The sequence below is a fragment of the Gymnoscopelus microlampas genome, assembly GCF_963454915.1.
Source record: "Gymnoscopelus microlampas genome assembly, chromosome: 15".
Lineage (NCBI taxonomy): Eukaryota > Metazoa > Chordata > Actinopteri > Myctophiformes > Myctophidae > Gymnoscopelus > Gymnoscopelus microlampas.
This window is the reverse complement of record NC_139952.1, coordinates 45518688-45542913: the sequence shown is the minus strand read 5'-3', so window position 1 is coordinate 45542913 and position 24226 is coordinate 45518688. Positions and strand designations below refer to the sequence as shown.

General features: G+C 42.3%; 1 protein-coding gene across 7 annotated transcripts in view; it reads left to right on the top strand.

Annotated features, from left to right (window-relative positions):
* Positions 1–24226, top strand: part of clasp2 (cytoplasmic linker associated protein 2) — a 151808-nt gene that overhangs the window by 1617 nt on the left and 125965 nt on the right. For all 7 annotated transcript variants that reach the window (XM_084080579.1, XM_084080581.1, XM_084080578.1 and 4 more), the window contains exon 2: positions 23052–23130. In XM_084080579.1, the coding sequence (XP_083936705.1) occupies positions 23052–23130 (79 nt within the window). The remainder of the gene's footprint in view (positions 1–23051; positions 23131–24226) is intronic.

Here is a 24226-nt window from a genome sequence, read left to right as displayed (position 1 = left end):
CCTGTGCTGCTGGACAGACACTGCAGCATCTGCTCTGGTTCATGAATTATTACCAGTTATGAATGAGGAGCAGAAAGAAGGGAGGAGCAGATTTCTCCTTGTGAGTGGAAATATGATTTTGTTCCACAGTCACACAAGTCTTCTCTTCTCTTCTGGGCTGGCTGCTCATTTTAGACCAGGGTCCTCCTAACCCACAGAAAATAGCTGATCTACAAGCACACAACGTTGTGAGCTTGTAGATCGGCTATTTTCACAATATTTATCTGTGCAAGCGAGTCAAACTAAATGTAAAGCCTTAACTCAAATGTGAATATTTTCGATGGTCCCCAGTTCAAATATGATTATATTGGGTGGTCCCCAGTTCAAATTAGATTCTTTTGGTGGGTCCCCAGTTCAAATATGATTATTTCTTGCGGTCCCCAGTTCAAATATGATTATTTTGGGTGGTCCCCAGTTCAAATATGATTATTTTGGGTGGTCCCCAGTTCAAATATGATTCTTTTGGGGGGTTGCGGCCTGAAAAGGTTGAGAACCACTGATTTGAGACCAAAAACCATCTGCCATCATCATCATCAGCATGACGATGAAGAGCAGTCTTCTCTGGAAACACTGCTAATCTGTTTTAAAACGGTCCTATCTACACTCTAAACGGTCCTATCTACACTCTAAAGCTAAAGTTTAGCTTCAGCCTGAGGAATTCTGGTTGATTGATTGAATGCTTTATCAGCATTTTGCAACCAAAAAAAAAAAGCACAGGAAAGTACAGTTCAATACCAGGTCTGCTAAGAGGACTTTAAACCCCAAGAAAGCACTATGGCTTGTTTCCATTGGGGTCCTTGCTTTGTATTCAATTCATCGAAACATTTAATGACACAAAGATCCAGTACGTTTCTCCTTTAAAAAAAAAAAAAAGAACATCATGATCTAATCCTGTATTACGATCTAAAGAAGAGCAGTTCTATGAAGTTTAGCCCTATAGTTAGTACATTGAGTGCATGATGGCGTTCCTGTGGATTGTTTAGGACAGCGGTTCTCAACCAGTGGTCCGGCGACCACCAGTGGTCCTTGAGGGGGTTCCAGGTGGTCCCCAGCTGAATGGAGAGTGGGTAACCAAATGAATATAGAGTTGGCAACCAAATGGACCCTTTATAGATCTTTAACTCTTGATAGTGTACAATTAAACCAAATGGACCCTTATGGATCTTTAACTCTTGAGAGCGTAAAATGAAACCAAATGGACCCTTACGGGTCCATTTGGTTTCATTTTACGCTCTCAAGAGTTATATTATTGTTAAACATCTGCATTACTTAATTAAAGAATCGTTATTTTGATCAACGTTTGCCTGTTATCCCTCCTATTGGTACCAACATCAATAAAGCAATGGATGTAATTGTGGACAAAATCGTACCAAACGATAACAAAATATTCTACATATTGGGGTCTGAGAGTCTAAATCTCATGAAACGGTGGTTCATCCGTGGCTCAAATGCTGAATAAATAATGGACCTTGATGTGAAAAGGGTTGAAAACCACTCGTTTAGGAAGAGGAGGGTTTTGTTGTTATTTTGGATCAGACAGTCGTGGTTGTGAGCATGTGTGTGTGTGTGCGTGTGTTTTGAGAGAGAAGCCAGCCATTGTCACAGAGGGAGAGCTCCAGACTGTTTCAGGGCTGTGGGGGAGGGGCTAAGAGAGAGAGACAAGCTCATTGTTTGGGAGGAGGTCTGGACTCTCTCTCTCTCTCTCTCCATCTCTCTGTCAATCCATCTCTGTCTTCATCTCTCTTGTTTTCTCCTCATACTTTCTTTCTTCCTTTTTGCTCTGTGCCGCTCGCTGCTGTGTTTCATGTCATCATAAGAGTGGAATGTGACCTTTTTTTTCTTGCCAAGATCATTCTTGCTGATCTGGACTCTCAGACTAAACATTCTGAATTTGTACTGTTTGTTTTGTTTTAGTTTTTTTTCCTCTCCTTCTAAGTCATGCTGCAATTGAACTGCAGGAATTATTTTTAAACGTGACTTGACATTACTGGTGTTAATGTGGTAAACTCAGAGAGAGACCATGAAAACATCCTCAAAGAGACATGAGAATAATGAAGGCGTGGCTGTCTTGGGTCTGTCTGTGTGATGATGACAGACGGAGCGTTTGGATTGACAGCACCGGTCTCAAGTGGTGGTTGAGAAAAGAAGTTTGAAGTTCTGTCTGTGTGTGCTCAGTGTTCACACACAACATGACCATAAGCTGTGGAACCTCTAGTACATTGGTTCTCAAACCTTTTCATGTCAAGGACCCCCAAATTGACACTTAATAGCCCACGGACCCCCATTTGAAAAGATATGCTAGGGACCCCCATAATAAGAGATGATTTTTACGGCTCTAGCAGTGATTCTCAACCATTTTAATTTCAAGGACCCCCAGTTTGACATGCATTAGGGCTACAGACCCCCATTTAAATGGCATCTCTATCTCTGGGACCCCAATTTATATTGTAAAATCTATGTTAATTTAACTCAGAGAGTGTACAAATGGAACCAAATGGACCCGTTAGGGTCCATTTGGTTCCATTTGTACACTCTCAGAGTTACAGACCCATAAGGGTCCATTTGGTTCCTATAAATCATTTAGCTGGGGACCCCCTGGTATCCCCTCAAGTACCCCTGGGGGTCCCCGGACCCCACTTTGAGAACTAATGCTCTAGTAAACTAACAACCATTCACTGCTATAAGTGAATCTCTCTCTGGGTTGTGTGTTGTTGGTCCATTCATTGACATGGTTAATTCCAGTGGTGTATGTAACTAAGTACAGTACATTTACTCAAGTACTGTACTCAAGTACAATTTTGATGTTTTTTCGCTTTACTTGAGTATTTCCAGTTTTCAGTACTTTTACTTCTACTCCACTACATGGCAAATATTGTACTTTTACTCCCCTACAATTATTTGACAACTTTATCTACTAGTTTCTTTTCAGATATAAATTATGACATTATACATACATACATTAACCACTTTAGCCCTATTGTATACACAGGCTATTTGAAAAATAGATGATCAACAAGCTCACAACGCGTCACATGAGCTTGTTGATCTGCTATTTTTAGTACTTTTACTTTTGGTACTTTAGGTATATTTTGTTGCCAATACTTTTGTACTTTTAAGTAAGAACACAGACCTTTTACTTGTAACAGAGTATTTTTATGTTGTGGTATTGCTACTTTTAATGCACAACGAAAACCGCCGGACGGGCGGACGGCCAGACGGACGGACGGACAGCTCAGGACACATTTAGACTGCAGCCAGACAGTGGACTCTGAGTCAGTCAGTCAGACAGACAGATAGACAGTAGACATATCGGGGGGCTTAGTTAGTACAGCTCTGGGGCCACTATAACCCTTCTCCCTAGACTTGTGTCTGTGATGATAACGTTTGTCTTCTAGCCGAGCAGGAAGGGAGGAGGAGGGAGTCTGAGGAATATGCTGAGTCAGCATCTAGGAGGGGAGAGAGAACAGAGGAATGGGGGGGGGGGGTGGGGGGTGGGATGCAGAATTAGAGATTCAGAAAGAGTGGAGGGCTGTACAGGGCGACAGATTGGGCACGGCCAGACTCCAGAGGAGGGAGTGGAACGCTCTCGAATAGTGACTCACAAAATGCCTAGTGTCTGGAGGACTGGGGGACTGTAGTATCACATCACACAGTTCTGCTTTTTCGTTTGTGGAGGAAATATCGATCGAGTGCCTTCTTCTCCTTTTCCTCTTCCTTTCTGTTCTGAGCTCCTCGTCCTGCCTCTGATCTCTCTCTCTGTCTGGGGAGTCTCTGTCATCCTCTTCTACTACTCCACTCCTCTCTTTTTATTCCTGTCTTTCTTCCAGCGTTCACTCTCACTGCAGTCCTCTCACCTTCACGCTGCACTCTCTGTGCAACACGTACACACACACACACACACACACACACACACACACACACACACACACACACACACACACACACACACACACACACACACACACACACACACACACACACACACACACACACACCAGACATTAATATTGCAGGCTGCTTTTTACTGCTCTGTCAGGAACAGGCAGGGCCAGATGACTGGGCACTAGTCTGTGACTGCTTCAGGATGGAATCTACTGTAAAGTAACTAAGTACATTTACTACATGTGATGTACTTAAGTACAGTTTTGAGGTACTTTTACTTTACTGGAGTATTTCCAATTGTCTATATACTTTTACTTCTACTCCACTACATCTCATCATAGGCAAATATTGTACTTTTTACTCCACTACAATTATTTGACAACTTTAGTTACTACGGTAGTTACTTTGCTGATATAAATTAGTACATTATAAAACACACATTAACCACTTAAGCTCTATTTTATACCTAGGCTATTTGAAAATAGCAGATCTACAAGCTCACAACGCGTCGCATTGCGACGCGTTGTGAGCTTGTAGATCTGCTATTTTCAAACATTTCAGTACTTTTGGTACTTCGTACTGAAATGTAAGTACTGAAATGTTTGAAAATAGCAGATCTACAAGCTCACAACGCGTCGCATCGGACTTTGTCTTGTAACAGAGAACTTCTACATTGCAGTATTGATACTTTTACTTAAGTAGAACATTTGAGTACTTTTTCCACCACTGACTGTGAGAGTGAATGGCCTGAGTGAAGTCCCAGCCTCCTCTCTCTCCCCTGGCGTCCGCTCTGTCTCACGTCTCCCAGAGGAGGACGAGGCGTCTCCATCAGCGTCTGTGAACAGTAGCTTGTACAGATTGTACGGCGCAGAGAGAAATAAGCATTTAGGCTAGCTGTCAACTCATTAGAAAGGCCCACCGGAGTGTATTATCTCTGAGGAGCCAGCGGACATCCCAAATAGGGGTGTTGGAAAAAATCGATTTGAATACGAATCGCGATTCTACTGTTGGACGATTCAGAATCGATTCTCATTTAAAAAAATATATAAATGTTTTTTTGGGAGGATCTTAGATTTACCTTTGTGCGTTTACATTATTATCAGTTGATAAAACCTTCACAATTATAAAAGCTACATAAATGTACTCTGTTCTCATGCCAGCAGATTGGAGTAGATCCTGAAATCCTATGTTTTGAATCGAGAGTCATTTTGAATCGAGAGTCATTTTGAATCGAGAGTCGTTTGAATCGGAATAAAACGCTTTTGAATCGAAAAAAAATAAACGATTTTGAATCGAGAATCGTTTGTTTTGAAAAAATCGATAAAAATCGGAATCGTGACCCCAAGAATCGGAATCGAATCGTGAGATAGCAGACGATTCACAGCCCTAATCCCAAAGCCCTCATGTCAAGGATTCTGTGTTGTCTTTGTAGAGGCGAAGGCTTAGCACCGATGTATTGATACTATAGTATCTAATTATTGACATATCTGCAGATAGATAGGGGCACATTTTGCATTATTGGTTATTGGTCTCGGCCAGTAATTTAATACCAGTGCATCCTTGACAATGTTGTTCCCATATTTGTGACCTTGTCTACCAAACTCAATCTGCTGGATGTTGCTGAAATCAGCTGGTTTACTTAAAATGTCATCAGCAACGTCAGTGTTTTTGTAGAACGCCGGGTCTCGTTTCGTTTTCCATATTTAGCTACTGTTGCCCAGGTGTCAAGGCTGGGGCGGCAGTGGCTCAGGGGTAGAGCGGCCGGCAGAGCAGCCGGATGGCAACCGCAAGGTTCCCAGTTTGATCCCGGGCTCCCCCAGAGTTAGTGTCGAAGAAGTGTCCTTGAGCAAGACACTGAACCCCTAATTGATCCGATGAGCAGGTTGGTGCCTTGCATGGTTTCCTCCGCCATCGGTGTATGAATGTGTGTGTGAATGGGTGAAAGTAATGCACAATCTATGTAAAGCGCTTTGGATAAAAGCGCTATATAAATGCACCATTTACCATTTTTTAAAGTCTGGCATATGTGTTGATCTTAGGGATGTTAACAATGAATCGATTTTCGATTAACTACCGTTAAGAAATTATCCGATTAAATCAAACAATTGACAATTATTAGAAAAAATTAAAAACATTTTAGAACCCAAGATATGATGATTTGAAGATTTTCTGCTCCATTCACTTCTTGTTTAACTTACTGAAAAAGGCTGTATCTCGGCTCCTAAGCACTTTTTTTGGGGATTTTTTTTTTTTTATTTGAAATTTGATTCTCAGATTTAAAAAAAACGGTTAATCGGTCGATAAGGTTATCAATTATCAATTAATGAATTTATCGATAATTTGCATCCCTAGTTGATCTGGAAGCTTCTTAGTCACTGTGGCACCAGTCAGAAATCTCAGATCACCAGGCACTGGTCTGCTAACTGTACGTACTGTAGAATCAAATCAGAACTGGGTAAATGTACTATGTACTGTAGTCACTACAGTATAAAGATCTGTTGGACTAAAAAAACGACTGAAAAACACAATTTGACTGTAGCTCATATAATACATCCAACCAACTCCTGTTGGCATTAAAAAAAACAGATGGCATGATTTACATAGATGAACACAAGAAGAGGATGTGTGTTATATGATAATAGATAAAAGCCAGTGAAGCCACCTGGCTGGTGGACCACTGTGGGAGGAGGTGACCCAGGCTGAGGACCTGGTCCAGCTCATATCACACAGCAGGTGGAGGATGTATGACACAGCTTTATGCAGCTCATCATGAAGCCTGAGTTATGTCTTTATTTATGCACTGCTGTTGCATGCCCAATGTAGCAGATCTGTGTTGATAGGGCTGTGTCACCGTTACACATTTAACTCATTGAGTGCCATTAACGTGTGTTTTTACCGCTATGGCGCAACGTGCCAATGACGTGTTTGACGTGTTTTTGAAAAAATAGTAAACAAAAAAAAATTTTTTTTTTTTTGAAAAACATGTTCAGAACCCAAGATATCATCATCTGAACATTTTCAGCTCCATCCACTCCTTGTTTAACTTAGAACTGAAAAAGGCTGTATCTCCCTTCCTAAGCACTTTTTGTTTTCTGCGAAAAAAGCTCTGGCACTGGGACAACATAATATAGAAATAATTTTTGTTTATTCGTTTCTGTTCTTTTACATACTCATAGGTAGTAAAATTGAGTGCCAGAATTGCCAAACGTTTAAAAAAAAAAAAGAAATTCTGGCACTCAGTGAGTTAAGTTGTCGATTAATTGTCACTCAAATGATTGCGATTTAAGGATTTCATTGTGTGTTTGGGATTGAACATTATTGGAACATATGAAGCCTTTAGGCTTCGTAATGAAAAGTTGCACAGGGCAGATATGACAAATAACTGAAACATACAAAACCTATTGACATATTTAATCATTTTTAGACATGTCAAAACAAGCTGAAATAGCAGGTGTTGTTAGCTTGTAGATCTGCTATTTCGTTTTTTTTAATATTTGAAAATGTGAGAATGTTTCAACATGGAAACGATTATGACGATTATGCAAAAACAATTGTGATTATCTCAAATAATTGCGATTATGATAATTTTGACAGGCCTATGTGTTGCACTGTGATGTGAGCTTGTAGATCTGTTATTTTTTTAGCTTGTAGATTGGCACATATTCGGCGTGCAGCACCAGTGCACAACACAGTATGAATTGGGAGTGTCTACGAGTGTGTCTGTTGGTGGTTCTGTGGTGAACTTTGAGGGTATTTTGTCATGCTTATGAAAGGTTACAGTATATATAACGTTATGGGCTAACACTCATGCTGAGACCTACAGTGCAGTGAGTGCATTTGATTTAAACATAGGCTATAGGATGGGTGTGGCTGTGATTAGTAGCTCATCTACACAAAATCTAGGCCTACTTTATCTAGCAAACACCATCACGGACGGTATAGTGAAGTAATGTAGTTGGATATAAGCCCTACATGCACCTATATGTTATAGTTTTCATATCTGTGTGTTTACTATGGCATGAATACTAATGACGACAACAACAACCAGATGTTGTGAACATGCAGCTGCTGAACTGGTTCCACCCCCCCCCCCCCCCGCTTCTCATACATGGAAACTCAACCCTGTGCCGAATAGCCCATGGGCTTGAACTTGACCGACTGCAGTTGCCGGCCTGCTGACTGCTGCTCCTGTGTAGCCCGGCATGGCCAGACTAATATCACTGCGTTGATATTAAACAGGAATCTCTGTGTGGAACCTGCATTTAAGCCATTTCTCAGGCCTTTGGGTTTACAGTTTACAGTTTAGGCATTTAGCAGACGCTCTTAACCCATTAAGACCTGGAACTTTTAGATTTGATTTGTCATTTTTAGATTTGAGCTAAAAAGCATTATTTTACACTTTGGGCTATTCAAAAATAGCAGATATACAAGCTCATAGTGCGGCACCGAGTGCCGCGCTACGAGCTTATAGATCTGCTATTTTTGAAAAATCGTGAAAATGTGTGCAAAAATTTAAATATGTATATATTTTTAAAGCGAACATTTTTAACTCAAATCTTTGCTTCTGGGGGGGTCCCTGAAACAACATATTTTGATGGGGGTCCGCGGCCAAATACATATCATTTTGGGGGTCCTTGACATGAAAAAGATTGAGCACCACTGATATAGAAACAAAACGTTTTTCAGAAAACTGTTGAGATTTAGGAGACATGTAGAATCAGCTTCAGATCTAAATGGGTTAATCCAGAGCGATTCACAGTAAGCAAGGACACAAGATAATACATCATAATACACATAATACATCAATGCATACAATAGACATAGTCATCTAATAATAAAGTGATACATAAGTAAACCAATTATCTAATAATAACTAATACATACGTAAACCAAGAACCTATCTTCAGCCTACATTGAAACTATACACACTAGCAGGGGTCTTCAACGTTTTCAGGCCAAGGACCCCCTAGCTGAGAGAGAGAGATGAAGCAGGGACCCCCTACTCTACATTGTATAAAATTGTGTTTCAGATTAAAGTTTTTTTTTTTACTTAGTCTGCTATTTTTTCCCTCTACCCCTATAGCCTCTTTGCCAAAAATAGAGCTTGTAGATGTAAAAAAAAACTAAATCCTATCACACAAAGATTTGGCGGACCCCCTATTGTAGCTTTTAGGACCCCCTAGGGGTCCCGGACCCCCTGTTGAAGACCCCCGGTTTAGTGAATCACATTTTGTCTACCTCCGTATGAAACGTGCTTCATAAATACCATTGTTATGACATGCCTTAGTAAATGTTGGACTTTGCTATTGGAGGCTGTGAGGGGTTTAAATAACAGATCACCAACATGTGAATGCCTGTCTTTGTTCACACATTATGAAAAGATATGCGTTTTCTGAATTGCTGGGCAAACATAATTAAGCAATTAAGGCAGCAATCTCCCTTTCAAGGCCTTTCAGTGAGGCTTCTGTTTGCTTTTCGTGGTCTCTCTCTCTCACGACATAGTTTTTTTTTTGTTGTCTTGAATTCAGCGTTCCTCCTTTTAAACTCATGAGCTCCTTTTTAAGCCCCTCCAGAAGCCAGGGGGTAGCCGGTACACGGTATGCACATTAAAGTGCTGCTAAGCCCCTCATGCAACACACGCAGCTCCTTAACCCTTTAAGACCTGCAACGCATCTGTGTCACTTTTTCATTTGAGCTAAAAAAGCATTATTTTACACTTTGGCTATTCAAAAACAGCAGATCTACAAGCTCGTAGCGCGGCACCGAGTGCCGCGCTACGAGCTTGTAGATCTGCTGTTTTTGAAAAATCGTGAAAATGTGTGCAAATCTTTGAATATATATATATATAAATATATATATTCTTTTAAAGCGAACATTAACTCAAATCTTTGCTTCTGGGGGGTCCCTGGAACAAAACCTTTTCATGTCAAGGACCCCCAAAATTTTGAGATGGTGGTCCGCGGCCAAATACATATCATTTTGGGGGTCCTTGACATGAAAAAGTTTGAAAACCACTGATATAGAAACACAAGTTTTTCAGAAAACCGTTTAGGATTTAGAAGACATTTTGCAGAATCGGAACCTTCAGGCCTCAATGGGTTAAGTTCCTCTCAAAGCCCTATTCATTCATTATGGGTGATAAAAAAAAAACTCCACTTGGGTTTCTTTAAGTGAAGCTCAGCGCAGCACCAGGTTACAATGCACAGTTGTTTTTTTTTCTGTGCTGCGTGTGCACAGTGCACAATGACGAGAGGCCATTTCACCCTCTGAGAGGCTATTTTTTACACTCTGTTAAATTGACACTCAGGATTGTGCGTTGGGGTTGCTGCTCCCCTGGCCCAGAACTGAACACACACACACACACACACACACACACACGCACACACGCACACACGCACACACAGACACACACAACAGAGACTCGCACCAAGGTCGGCAAGGTCACACACTGGCGCTGAATCATAGTGACACACACACTCCAACTGAGCCGCTGACTGTAGGGGTGTGTGTGTGTGTGTGTGTGTGTGTGTGTGCGTGTGCGTGCTTGCATGCACGGGACTCTGATACTGTGTATGTGTAGACTGTGTCAGACAGTGCCGGAGACCTGAAGCCGATTCTACGTGTCTCCTAAATCCCAACAGTTTTCTGAAAAACCTATGTTTCTATATCAGTGGTGCTCAATCTTTTTCATGTCAAGGACCCCCAAAATGATATGTATTTGGCCGCGGACCCCCATCAAAATATTTTGTTCCAGGGACCCCCCAGAAGCAAAGATTTGAGTTAAAAATGTTCGCTTTAAAAATATATATATTCAAAGATTTGCACACATTTTCACGATTTTTGAATAGCCCAAAGTGTAAAATAATGCTTTTTAGCTCAAATCAAAAAATGACACAGTTCCAGGTCTTAATGGGTTAAATGCCATCAGTAGTTATGGACCAAACATACTGTAAATAATTATGTATATTCGATACCTCTCTGTATTGTGACATTTTTTGTGACGTTTTTTTATTATCTTCATTTACTGTAATCAGACTGGTGTACAAAAGGTTAAGGAGAAGCAACAGAGAGGTCAGACTGGAGATGATTGGGGTGAATAATTTCCCCCTCTGACACGGTAGTAAACTAAATGCCCAACATTTCCTCCTCTGTCAGTGGAGTGGATATTTCTGGATAAGTGAATCATGGCAGAAATTAATATTTTGCCCAGTAGCTCTATATTTACATCATGTGTCTGCGCTCATTCCCAATAAGTCGTTGGGGTTTTGAACCGCAGAACAGAGCCTCCTCCCTCGCTCGCTTTGCCCCAGATAGACGACAGCAACAACAACATCCACTGGCTGGCTTTGTGTGTCTTTCTCTGTAGCCTTATTTATCCCATTGAGACCTGGAACGCATCTGTGTCATTTTAGATTTCTTTGGCTATTCAAAAATAGCAGATATACAAGCTCATAGCGCGGCACCGAGTGCCGCGCTATGAGCTTGTAGATCTGCTATTTTTGAAAAATCGTGAAAATAAATGTTTTATATTTTTTTCCAAAAAACGTTTAGGATTTAGAACATTTTTAGAAGCGGCCTCAGGTCTTAAAGGGTTAAATACTTTATCGCAGGGATGGGCAACTTTTTTTTTAATACTTTGTTTATTGGAATTTTTAGTAACATGATAATCACAGAGTATGAACAGGGGTGATGCAACTTTGATGATGGAGAGGGCCACTATATTTCCACACTCACTCCAGAGGGCCACATTGCATTGTTAGGCAGACACCTTATCTCCGTATTTTAACTTTTCTCGTAAATTAATGCCGTACTTTGCCATTCTATGTCACACAAAAGTAGCAAAAATAGCCAATATACAAGCTCAAAACGTGTCGCAGTGCGACGCGTTTTGAGCTTGTAGATCTGATATTTTTCAATTGGAATTCAGAAATAGTTTTTCCTTTACTTTTTATTGGAATCCTGAAAAGTTAAAATTGTATTTAATTTCGAATGCATTTAGTTATACTTATGTTAACCTTATGAACTTAAATACAAATACATTGGACATAAAATAATATTTTAATACCAGTCATTAAAGGGATTGTAGGCAAGTTCAGAGATAAAAAAAAGAAAAAAACTATTGTCAAACACCGCACATCCACAAATGCATTTACGTCCCAGACACAAACATAAATAATAGGGGAAATACGTATTTCAGAAAGAGGACTGTGTTTCAATGCAGGAAAACACCCCAGCATCATTATACTGTATAGTGGCTGATAGAGGGGGAAAAATGCAAAAAAAAATATATATAAATATTCTTAAATTTTAGGCTTAATGTTGCCTACAATCCCTTTAAGCTACTAATACAGACTGAAGTAATTAAGCAGGTCATGTTTGCATGTTCGGAATCTGTAACAGCTGAAATCAATAATATAATAATCAGGAATTCTGATATTAACCTGCGGGCCGCATTAAGTGAAGGTGGGGGCCGCATGTGGCCCACGGGCCACCAGTTGCCCATGGATGCTTTATCGTATGCCGTCGTCGCGTCCTGAAAACAGCAGATCTACAAGCTCACAACGCGTCGCTTATTTTCAGGACGCATCGACGGCATACAACAGAGTGTACAAGCATCTCTCTCTCTCTCCTGCGAGGAGGTGAACATATGGTCATGTTGGGATGCTGAGAGGAGAGGAGAGACCTCAGCTGTTTATCCCTTCTCTCCCTCTCTCTCTCTCTCTCTCTCTCCCCCCCTCTCTTTCTCTCTCCATCTCTCCCTCTCTTTTTCCACACTTCCCTCCTCCTCCCACTTGTCCTCTTGCCATCTCTGTCCTCCCTCTGTTTTCCTCCTCTTCGCCTCTCTCTCCCTCAGCCGTCTCCTCATCCTGCGCACCTCGCCCTGTTCTCCTCCTGCTCTCTCTCTCCCTCCCTCCCTCCTCCTCCCATCATAAATGTTCTCCTCCTGCTCTCTCTCTCCCTCCCTCCCTCCTCCTCCCATCATAAATGTTCTCCTCCTGCTCTCTCTCTCCCTCCCTCCCTCCTCCTCCCATCATAAATGTTCTCCTCCTGCTCTCTCTCTCCCTCCCTCCCTCCTCCTCCCATCATAAATGTTCTCCTCCTGCTCTCTCTCTCCCTCCCTCCCTCCTCCTCCCATCATAAATGTTCTCTTCCTGCTCTCCCTCTCTCTCCCTCCTCCTCCTGCTCCTCCCATCATAAATGTTCTCCTCCTGCGCTCTCTCCCTCCCTCCCTCCTCCTCCCATCATAAATGTTCTCCTCCTGCTCTCTCTCTCCCTCCCTCCCTCCTCCTCCCATCATAAATGTTCTCTTCCTGCTCTCCCTCTCTCTCCCTCCTCCTCCTGCTCCCCCCATCATAAATGTTCTCCTCCTGCGCTCTCTCCCTCCTCCTCCTCCCATCATAAATGTTCTCCTCCTGCGCTCTCTCCCTCCTCCTCCTCCTCCCATCATAAATGTTCTCCTCCTGCGCTCTCTCCCTCCTCCTCCTCCTCCCATCATAAATGTTCTCCTCCTGCTCTCCCTCTCTCTCCCTCCTCCTCCTCCTCCCATCATAAATGTTCTCCTCCTGCTCTCTCCCTCCTCCTCCTCCTCCCATCATAAATGTTCTCCTCCTGCTCTCTCCCTCCTCCTCCTCCTCCTCCTCCTCCTCCCATCATAAATGTTCTCCTCCTGCTCTCCCTCTCTCTCCCTCCTCCTCCTCCTCCCATCATAAATGTTCTCCTCCTGCTCTCTCTCCCTCCTCCTCCTCCTCCCATCATAAATGTTCTCCTCCTGCTCTCTCTCCCTCCTCCTCCTCCTCCCATCATAAATGTTCTCCTCCTGCTCTCTCTCCCTCCTCCTCCTCCTCCCATCATAAATGTTCTCCTCCTGCTCTCTCTCCCTCCTCCTCCTCCTCCCATCATAAATGTTCTCCTCCTGCTCTCTCTCCCTCCTCCTCCTCCTCCCATCATAAATGTTCTCCTCCTGCGCTCTCTCCCTCCTCCTCCTCCTCCCATCATAAATGTTCTCCTCCTGCGCTCTCTCCCTCCTCCTCCTCCTCCTCCCATCATAAATGTTCTCCTCCTGCGCTCTCTCCCTCCTCCTCCTCCTCCTCCCATCATAAATGTTCTCCTCCTGCGCTCTCTCCCTCCTCCTCCTCCTCCCATCATAAATGTTCTCCTCCTGCGCTCTCTCCCTCCTCCTCCTCCTCCCATCATAAATGTTCTCCTCCTGCGCTCTCTCCCTCCTCCTCCTCCTCCCCCCATCATAAATGTTCTCTTCCTGCTCTCCCTCCCTCCTCCTCCTCCTCCTCCCATCATAAATGTTCTCCTCCTGCTCTCTCTCCCTCCTCCTCCTCCTCCCCCCATCATAAATGTTCTCTTCCTGCTCTCCCTCCTCCTCCTCCTCCTCCCATCATAAATGAGGTCATCATGGTTTAGGTGGAGTCATCATCGTATCGACCCAGAGCTCATGTTTCTAATCCAACATGACTTTTTATTCACTTCCTTCTCGTCAGTGGAGGAAAAGTAACTTAAGTACATCTACTCAAGTACTGTACTTAAGGTATTTTTTTACTTTACTGGAGTATTTCCAGTTTGCAGTACTTTTACTTGTACTAACTCCACTACATCTCAGAGGCAAATATTGTACTTTTACTCCACTACAATTATTTGAAAACTTAGGTTACGAGTTACTTTGCAGATATACATTATTATATTTATAAAACATACATTAACCACTTCAGCCCTATTTTATACATAGGCTATTTGACAATAGCCGATCTACAAGCTCACAACGCGTCACGAGCATGTAGATCTGCTATTTTCAAACATTAGTAATTTTACTTTTGGTACTTTTAAGTATATTTTGATGCCAATACCTTTGTACTTCTACTCAAGTAACATTTTTTGAACACAAGCCTTTCACTTGTAACAGAGTATTTTTATATTGTGGTATTGCTACTTTTACATAAGTCAAATATCTGAGTACTTCCTCTGGTTTTCGTCCCCCCCTCTCCGTTGTTTTCTCTTGGCCTCCTCCTTTTCTTCTCTTCATCCGTCCATCGTCCCTCTGCTGCTCCCTGTTCCTCCTCTTTGTCTGTCTGTGGTTACCTGGCTCCTCTCTCCTCTCTCTCTCTCTCTCTCTCTCTCTCTCATGACTAACCCAGTAAGACCTGGAGAAGCATCTGTGTCATTTCTAGATTTGAGCTAAAAAAGCATTATTTTACACTTTGGGCTATTCAAAAATAGCAGATCTACAAGCTCATAGCGCGGCACCGAGTGCCGCGCTATGAGCTTGTAGATCTGCTATTTTTGAGAAATCTTTAAAATGTGTGCAAAATCTTTGAATATATATATATTTTTTTTTTTAACGAACATTTTTAACTCAAATCTTTGCTTCTGGGGGGTCCCTGGAACAAAATATTTTGAGATGGGGGGTCCGTGGCCAAATACATATACATTTTGGGGGGTCCTTGACACGAAAAGGTTTGAGAACCACTGACATACTGTAGTAACACAAGTTTTTTTTCAAAAAAACAGTTTTTAGGATTTCAGGATTTAGAAGAGGTTTTGTAGAATGGGCCTCAGGTCCTAATGGGCTAAAATAGGGAAAAGGCTGTGCTGTTAGTCTGTAAGGGACAGAGCAGAGAGGGGGAATGATGTTTTCAGAGGATTTCGCTCTCTGGACCGCCGGCTGCGCCGCGCTGCCAACATAAGCATTCCAGGAGCTGCATGGGATCTGATACTAATCAACCACACCGTGGAAAAACTCCCTTCTGCACACACACACACACACACACACACACACACACACACACACACACACACACACACACACACACACACACACACACGGTTAGTCACGACATAGGATCGTTGAGCTGTACATTTGCGAGGTCATGTGACCTAGAGATGACGTCACAATACTTTTGGACCAAACGTCGATATCCGATACGTCTCTCTACGTGTAAATCTGTGGAAATCTCAGAGAAAACGCATCGTTAACGATACGTTTTCTCTGAGATTTCCACAGTGATACAAATGTAACAATGTACGCCTACGCAGTGGTGGGAACACTACTCGGATGTTTTACTTAAGTAAAAGTATCAATACTGCAATATAGAAGTACTCTGTTACAAGTAAAAGTCCGGAATAAACAATTGACTTGAGTAAAAGTACAAAAGTATCGGTATAAAAATGTACTTAAAAGTACTAAAAGTACGCGCCGCGACACGTTGTGAGCTTGTAGATCTGCTATTTTCAAATAGCCTAGGTATAAAATAGGGCTAAAGTGGTTAATGTATGTTTTATGATATAATATTTTATAATTGCAAAGTAACTAGTAGTAACTAAAGTTGTCAAATAATTGTAGTGGAGTAAAAGTGCAATATTTGTCTCTGAGATGTAGTGGAGTAGAAGTAAAAGTACTGAGATTGGAAATACTCCAGTAAAGTAAAAATTCCTACTTGAGTAAATGTACTTAGTTACATTACACCCTTGCCCCTACTAAAGGTTTTTTAGAGGGGATGGAAATAGCTTTTGGGTCTGAGGTGCCTCTGCTGTGCTCACTGCACCCTGTGAACAGCATGAGGCCAGTAGGGTGGAGAGGCAGCAAGAGCAACATTTCAGCAAAAATAAATAAAATATTATATTATGTTATTTTGTCTTTTTGAAAGCAGAAGTCTAGCCTCCTACTAGTGTGTCTGAACGGTATGTTTGTCGGTAGATAATCTCGCAGCGTCAAATATCCTCTGCATACGTTCTTTTCACATGTTTTATACATTTTGAAATATTTTACTTACGTTTTATAATGGAAGTCAACGGGGGCACTGAGTCTGAGCGGCCCAAAACCTGGCCTAAATGATGGAGTCATGCTTCATAGGTGTGTCAGTCATATAGATGACTGACGTGACGTCACAGGCTGGCCTCATGAAGTCCAACATCCACCCTGGAGCCACGCTGCTCCCACGTGGATCCTCAGATCCACGTGATTCGATTTTCTTTATTTCATTGAAATGTACTTTGTAAACTCACATAAATGTAGCTAGCTTCTCTCTCTCTCTCTCTCTCTCTCTCTCTCTCTCTCTCTCTCTCTCTCTCTCTCTCTCTCTCTCTCTCTCTCTCTCTCTCTCTCTCTCTCTCTCTCTCTCTCTCTCTCTCTGTGTGTCTCTGTCTCTGTTTCTCTCTGTGTCTCTCTGTGTGTCTCTCTCTCTCAACCCAACTGGTCAAGGCAGATGGCCGGCCGCCCACCTTAGAGCCTGGGGTGCTGTTAAAGCAGGGTGTCTTCCCGTCGAAGCAGAGCTTTTCCTTTCAGCCGTTGCCAAGTGCTTGTTGTAATAGAGAGTCAGAGGAGAAGGTCGACGGTGCAGCAGACACCCAGAGGCAAATTTACACATTAGAGTTGCTGAGTCTGGGCTGTGCTGTGAGCCAGCACAAAAGAAATGTCATCGCCACCCCTCCGTTCGCTTGTTGTAGGCCGTTGAAAATGGCATGTCTCGCCAAAAATGCATATTAAAACACAGAAGGCGAGATACATTCAAACAGCCATAGCTCTGGAATGGGGGATCATTTTTTTCCCCCTCTAATACGACACCCGTTTGCGTGTAATGAGCCGTTCTCCGTGAGGACGGAGGTCACTCACGGAGAGTATTCCATGATATTTCAAAGGTTCAGTAAAGGGGATGGTAGACGATGTTTTAACTCTGGCAGTCAGTGAGTTAACACATTAAACACCAAGAACGTAGTCCTACGGTCCATTAAATCCAACTGTTAAGCGCCGAGACCGTAGTGCTACGGTCCGGGTGCTTTTTCCTTTTTTTCGATTTTTTTTTTTTTTTTCAATTTTCTACACAGACCATTTTCAGTGTAACACCACCGGAAACGGAACTATTTGCGATCCAGTTTTGCCGTTCCCGTCGGCCTCCATTCTAAAGCGCACACTAAAACTCTTTTTTCTCCCTTGTAGTTTTTTCTCCTCGGTGATCACTGTTTAACATAAACCGTTCTAACTACAACATGGCTGCCCCGTTTGACACGTGGTCTGCACTAGTAGACACAGGGACATGTGCACGATGTTTACAAACAGTGCATCGCGCATTCTTAAGGATTTTAACGGGGTCTATGGCGACGTGAAAAAAACTAAAAACAACAATAAAACCTTGGCACTGGTGAGTACATTATGAGATTAACCTCTGGCGGTGGATGTGTTAATGCGGCCCGCAGGTTAATATGGGATTACTGATATATTATTGTTTTCAGCTGTTACAATTCACAAACATGCAAACATGACCCGCTTTAATTACTTCAGTCTAGTAGTAGTTTAAGTGAAGGTGGGGGCCATTTTAAGTGAACATGTGGCCCCCGGGCCGCCAGTTGCCCATGTATGTACAAGGGTACAGTAATTGTTGGGTCTCTGTAAGAGTATGGTGTTGACCTGCTCTATATGAAAAGTGGCATGATGAGACAAGATGCTATGATTTGGCACTATATAAATAAAATGGCCTTGACTGTGGATGGAAATGGTTAATCCACACAGAACATCCTGTTACATCCTAGTTTTGTGTAGCCACTAGACAACTATTCCACAGTCTCCGAATGCTTTATAGCAGTGGTTGGTTTTCAATCTTTTTTCGCATCAAGGACCCCCAAATTGACAAATATTAGCCCAGGGACCCCAATTTGAAAAGAGATGCCAGGGACTCAACCATTTAGATTTCTTGAAGTCCCAATCTACACTGTATCACCATCATCAGTGTTCATTTAACTCTGAGTGTGTACAAATGGAACCAAATGGACCCGTTAGGGTCCATTTGGTTCCATTTGTACACTCTCAGAGTTACAGACATATAAGGTTCAATTTGGTTGCTAACTATTAATTTGGCTGGGACCCCCTGGAACCCCCTCAAGGACCACTGGTGGTCCCCGGACCACTGGTTGAAAACCCCTGCTTTATAGTGTCTGGAACAACACATCCCGAAATTCAAGAACGGAAGCTGTCACCTGTTCGTCTTTTCCGTTCTCAAAAATATATTTTGAAATATCTTTAGATTTTATTTTAGAATTTCCATTTCTGCTGAGAAGCAAAGCTATATATGCTTCGATTGTTTTGATTTATATTGGGACAATTTTGCGCAACTGTAAAGACGAAACACATCCGCTTTTAGCCTCCGATCATTTTTCAGAGCTTCTGTTTGCTCCAGAGTTCAGACTGTATGACAGAACCATTTGAAAAAAAAATGTGTGAGGCAACAGTCAGGCTCGCGGGACTATAGTTACATCCTGTCTTTTATCATTAAGACGACGGACCTGAGGGTCTGATCCAGTGCTCCACAGATCCAGGGTCAGCTGGATGGGGATGAGTTCAGTTCAGGAGGACAAGGAGTCCACTCTGCGGAAGAGGCAGAGTGTCCACCATGATGATACAATAATACACACAAGCACAAATGTCACCCACGTCACATGTCCTGTTTCACTTCCCTACTCGCGTCTCACTGGAAATACATTAACCCCTTAAGACCGGGAACGCATCTGTGTCATATTTTGAGTTGGGGGATCTGCAGCCAAATACGTATAATTTTGGGGGTCCTTGACATGAAAAGGTTTTGTTCCAGGGACCCCCAGGAGCAAAGATTTTAGTAAAAAATGTTGTTTAAAAAAATTATTATATTCAAAGATTTGCACAGATTTTCACAATATATTTTTTTCTACAAGCTCATAGCGTGTCGCTCGGTGCAGCGCTATATGAGCTTGTATATCTGCTATTATTTAATAGCCAAAGTATAAAATAATGTTTATAGGCTATAGCCAAAGAAATCTAAAATGACAGAGATGCGTTCCTGGTCTTAATGGGTTAAGGCCAGGCGGAGAAAGAGAAAAAAAGGAAAACAACCCCAACAATGGTGTCTTGATGAATAGTATTTTATTAAATCAATGGAGGAGGTGCTTTCTCTAAGGTGCAGCCCTACAATGGCTCCTTGGCTGAGGCCGACTTTGTTCATTGTTGGGAGAGACTTGGGACCCATTAGAACTCTATACTAAAACATTATGGACATATTGGGGTAGTGTGTTATAAAACTATGGCCCAGTCCTCTTAGACCACAAACTATTGTCTTTACTAAGAATAAACCACGAGACAATGAAAGCAGCAGTGTTGATTTTGACAGCAAAATTGGATTCAGTTTTAGTCAATAGTCTTTTGAATAAAATTCCATTTAGTTTCAGTCATATTTTAGTCATCTGAAATGTTCTAGTTTTAGTCGACTAAATATCGTAAGATTATAGTTGACTAAATCTACAGTTGATTTAGTCGACTAAAACGTATTCTGGCGGTGCCTTGATGGCGTCGTAATGGCTGATTTTACACTTGGTTGCATGCTGAAAATATCCAATCTATTTTCTGCTATTTTCAGAGCGCAACACCCAAGCACAACCAAACATAAAATGACTTGTCTTTTAGTTCTACTGGATCTCTTCTCCACTAGTCCCTCACTAACATTTTAGTCTAGTTTTTATTTGTTGACGAAATTGTCATTATATTTAGTCTTAGTTTTAGTCATCATAGCTTAGCTTTTATTTAGTTTTTGTTTAGTTTTCGTCAGTGAAAAAAGGTAATCGACCAACATTTTTCGTCATAGTTTTAGTCGACGAAATCAACACTGGAAAGCAGTTTTGTCTTTTCTGATCTACAGTACAAGCTTGAGCACCCTGTAGATTTGGTGTAATGTGATAAAAGGTGATAAAGTACAGCTCCAGACTTAGAATAGACAAGTTTTAAAGTGGTCAAGATGCATAGAGAGCATGAAAGAGTGACATGATCTCATCCTAAACCCCAGTGGAACTTGGAAGGAAACCCATTTCTCTGGCTGCACGTAAACTCAGTGAACCCTGGTTCTATGGTATTCTGGTATTCTATTTCTTCCCATGAATGTTTTTAAGACAACAACAACAGTAGCAGCAGGATGTAAAGATGAGAGAAGGTGTTTGTCATGATGGCACAAAGTACGTCTACAAAGGGATTCAGCTCCATGACGTTAACACACATTACCCAACCGTACCATGACCTCATCACGGCCACAGGCCCTCCATTGTATCAGGGATCCATACATTAACCCATTAACCCAGCATTAACTCATTCACCGCCACGGACGTGAAAAAACTTAATTTTAGTTTTTTTGTTTGTTCTACATAAGATGGCCCTGTTCTCTATCACCCCGGAGTGACCACTTTCACTGTAACAACGCGGATACGGAAATGACGTCGCTGACGATTTCCGCCTCCGTCCACTCCCTGTTTAACTTTTTCATTAACCCATTGAGACCTGAAGCCGATTCTACAAATGTCTTCTAAATCCCAACAGTTTTCTGAAAAAAACTATGTTTCTATATCAGTGGTTCTCAAACTTTTTCATGTCAAGGACCCTCAAAATGATATGTATTTGGCCGCCGACCCCCATCTCAAAATATTTAGTTCCAGGGACCCCCAGAAGTAAAGAATAGAGTTAAAAATGTTCGCTTTAAACAATACATTTTCAAAGATTTGCACACATTTTCACGTTTTTTTTTCAAAAATAGCAGATCTACAAGTTCGTAGCGCGAACGAGCTTGTATATCTGCTATTTTTCAATAGCCAAAGTGTAAAATAATGCTTTTTAGCTCAAATGAAAAAGTGACACAGATGCGTTCCAGGTTAACTTTTTCATTAAAACGTCTCCATCTCGAGTTGACTGTTTTTTCGTTGTTTTCCGCTAGACAACCTGTTTTCATCATGCTGCCACAGGAGAAGGAAATGTCCCGGGTGGAATATTTCTTCTCTAGCCGACACACACACACACACACACACACACACACACACACACACACACACACACACACACACACACACACACGTACACGTGTGTGTTTACAAACAGTCGGACAAGGGATCATAAGGCATATACTGTACTGTTTCTGTGGCCAGTAGAGAGAGAGTGAGATGGTATATTATTCACATGCGGCTGCATGAGAAGGGGCCGACCCGGTTGGAATGCGTGTTGTCTGGGCCATTGGTTCTCAAACTTTTTCATGTCAAGGACCCCCAAATTGACACTTATTAGCCCGCGGACCCCCTATTTGAAAAGATATGCCAGGGACCCCCATAAGAGAAGGTTTTTTACGGCTCTAGCAGTGATTCTCAACCATTTTAATTTCAAGGACCCCCAGTTTGACATGCATTAGGGCTACGGACCCCCATTTCATTTACATTTCTATCTCTGGGACCCCAATTCACATTGTAAAACCAATGTTAATGTAACTCTGAGAGTGTACAAATGGAACCAAATGGACCCGTTAGGGTCCATTTGGTTCCATTTGTACACTCTCAGAGTTACAGACCCATAAGGGTCCATTTGGTTCCTGTCCATCATTTAGCTGGGGACCCCCTGGAACCCCCTCAAGTACCCCTGGGGGTCCCCGGACCCCACTTTGAGAACCAACGGTCTGGGCGACACGCACGGATAGCGTGTGTGTTTACAAACGATCGGACATGCAATCATAATGAATATACATTTTCTGTGACCTGTTGAAAGGAAAAGAAAATAGCTGGCTGTGGGCAAACTCAGCCAGAAATAAATCTGGCAGTGAATGAGTTAACTGCTAGAAACGAATGACTGACATTTCTACATGTGATCAAAGCCATGGGGGAAAGCATTGTTTGACGTGATGATGATGACGTGTGGGTTATGGTATCCATAGCGATACGTGTCACTGGACCCTTGGGTGTCGTATAGCTGACTGAGTGTCAACATGAAGTATGATGTGTCTATTGCACCTGTGGAAGTGTCCTTGAGCAAGGCACTGAACTCCTCACTGCTCCTGATGAGCAGGTTGGTGCTTGCTTTGCATGGTTGCCTTCGGCTTCCACCGTTGTAGTGTGTCGTGTGTGTGTGTGTGTGTGTGTGTGTGTGTGTGTGTGTTAAAGTGGTTAACACTGTGCTGCCGAACTGTACTGTGTTCCTGGTTGTGCTACACCTCTAACCACCAGCATTATTGTGGAAGAAGACAGACATCCTGGACTAACATTGGTACTAATGTGAAACGTAACATATTTAGCCTGGCAAAACTGTCTTATGTTGACCCCACTTTAACCTTCTTGTCTCTCTCTCTCTCTCTCCCCTGCAGGTGGCTCTGTTGGGAATAGACATCTGCGGGGCGTTTGTGGACCGCTTAGGGGAGCGCTTCAAGGGACACCTGGGCACAGGTGAGACTTCATTAACACAGAGTAACCTACCTTCAACATGCAGTGACAGCGTTTATGGGCCAGACGTCACCGTTTGGATGAGTCTGCTTGTTGTTGCTACATCCTCTCTGAACTGGTTTAATGACTCAACACACACACACCTCTATCTATCAGAGAAGAACTGATTCTCTAGGACATTGGTTCTCAAAGTGGGGTCCGGGGACCCCCAGGGGTACTTGAGGGGGTTCCAGGGGGTCCCCAGCGAAATTACCCTTATGGGTCTGTAACTCTGAAAGCGTACAAATGGAACCAAATGGACCCTAACGGGTCCATTTGGTTCCATTTGTACACTCTCAGAGTTACATTAACATTGATTTTACAAAATGAATTGGGGTCCCAGAGGTATAAATGCCATTAAATGGGAGTCCGTAGCCTCTAATGCATGTCAAACTGGGGGTCCTTGAAATTAAAATGGTTGAGAATCACTGCTAGAGCCGTAAAAACTCTTCTCTTATGGGGGTCCCTGGCATATCTTTTCAAATGGGGGTCCGCGGGCTAATAAGTCTCAATTTGGGGGTCCTTGACATGAAAAAGTTTGAGAACCACTGCTCTAGGACACCCTGTGTGATAGCATTAAGCCACAAACACCCATTTGATATGATGCTTTTTATTTTTTCATCTCTGGGACCCCAGTCTACACTGTAAAATCCTGTCAAACTTGAACTCTGTGTAGAAATGGAACCCGAATGGACCCCTGACACACTGACAGTGTCATACGCTTCTTGCGTATGATGACCAGTGTTGATTTCGTCGACTAAAACGTCGACGAAACATTTTGGTCGACTACCTTTTTTCACTGAGGAAAACTAAATAAAGCTACAGTACGATGACTAAAGCTAAGACTAAATATGTTGACAATTTCATCAACCAATAAAAACTAGACTAAAATGTTAGTGAGGGACCTAGTGGAGAAGAGATCCAGTAGAACTAAAAGACAATTCATTTTATGTTTTGTTGCGCTCGGGTGTTGTGCTCTGAAAATAGCTGATCTACAAGCTCACAAGTTGTGAGCTTGTAGATCAGCTATTTTCAGCGTGCAACTAAGTGTAAAATCAGC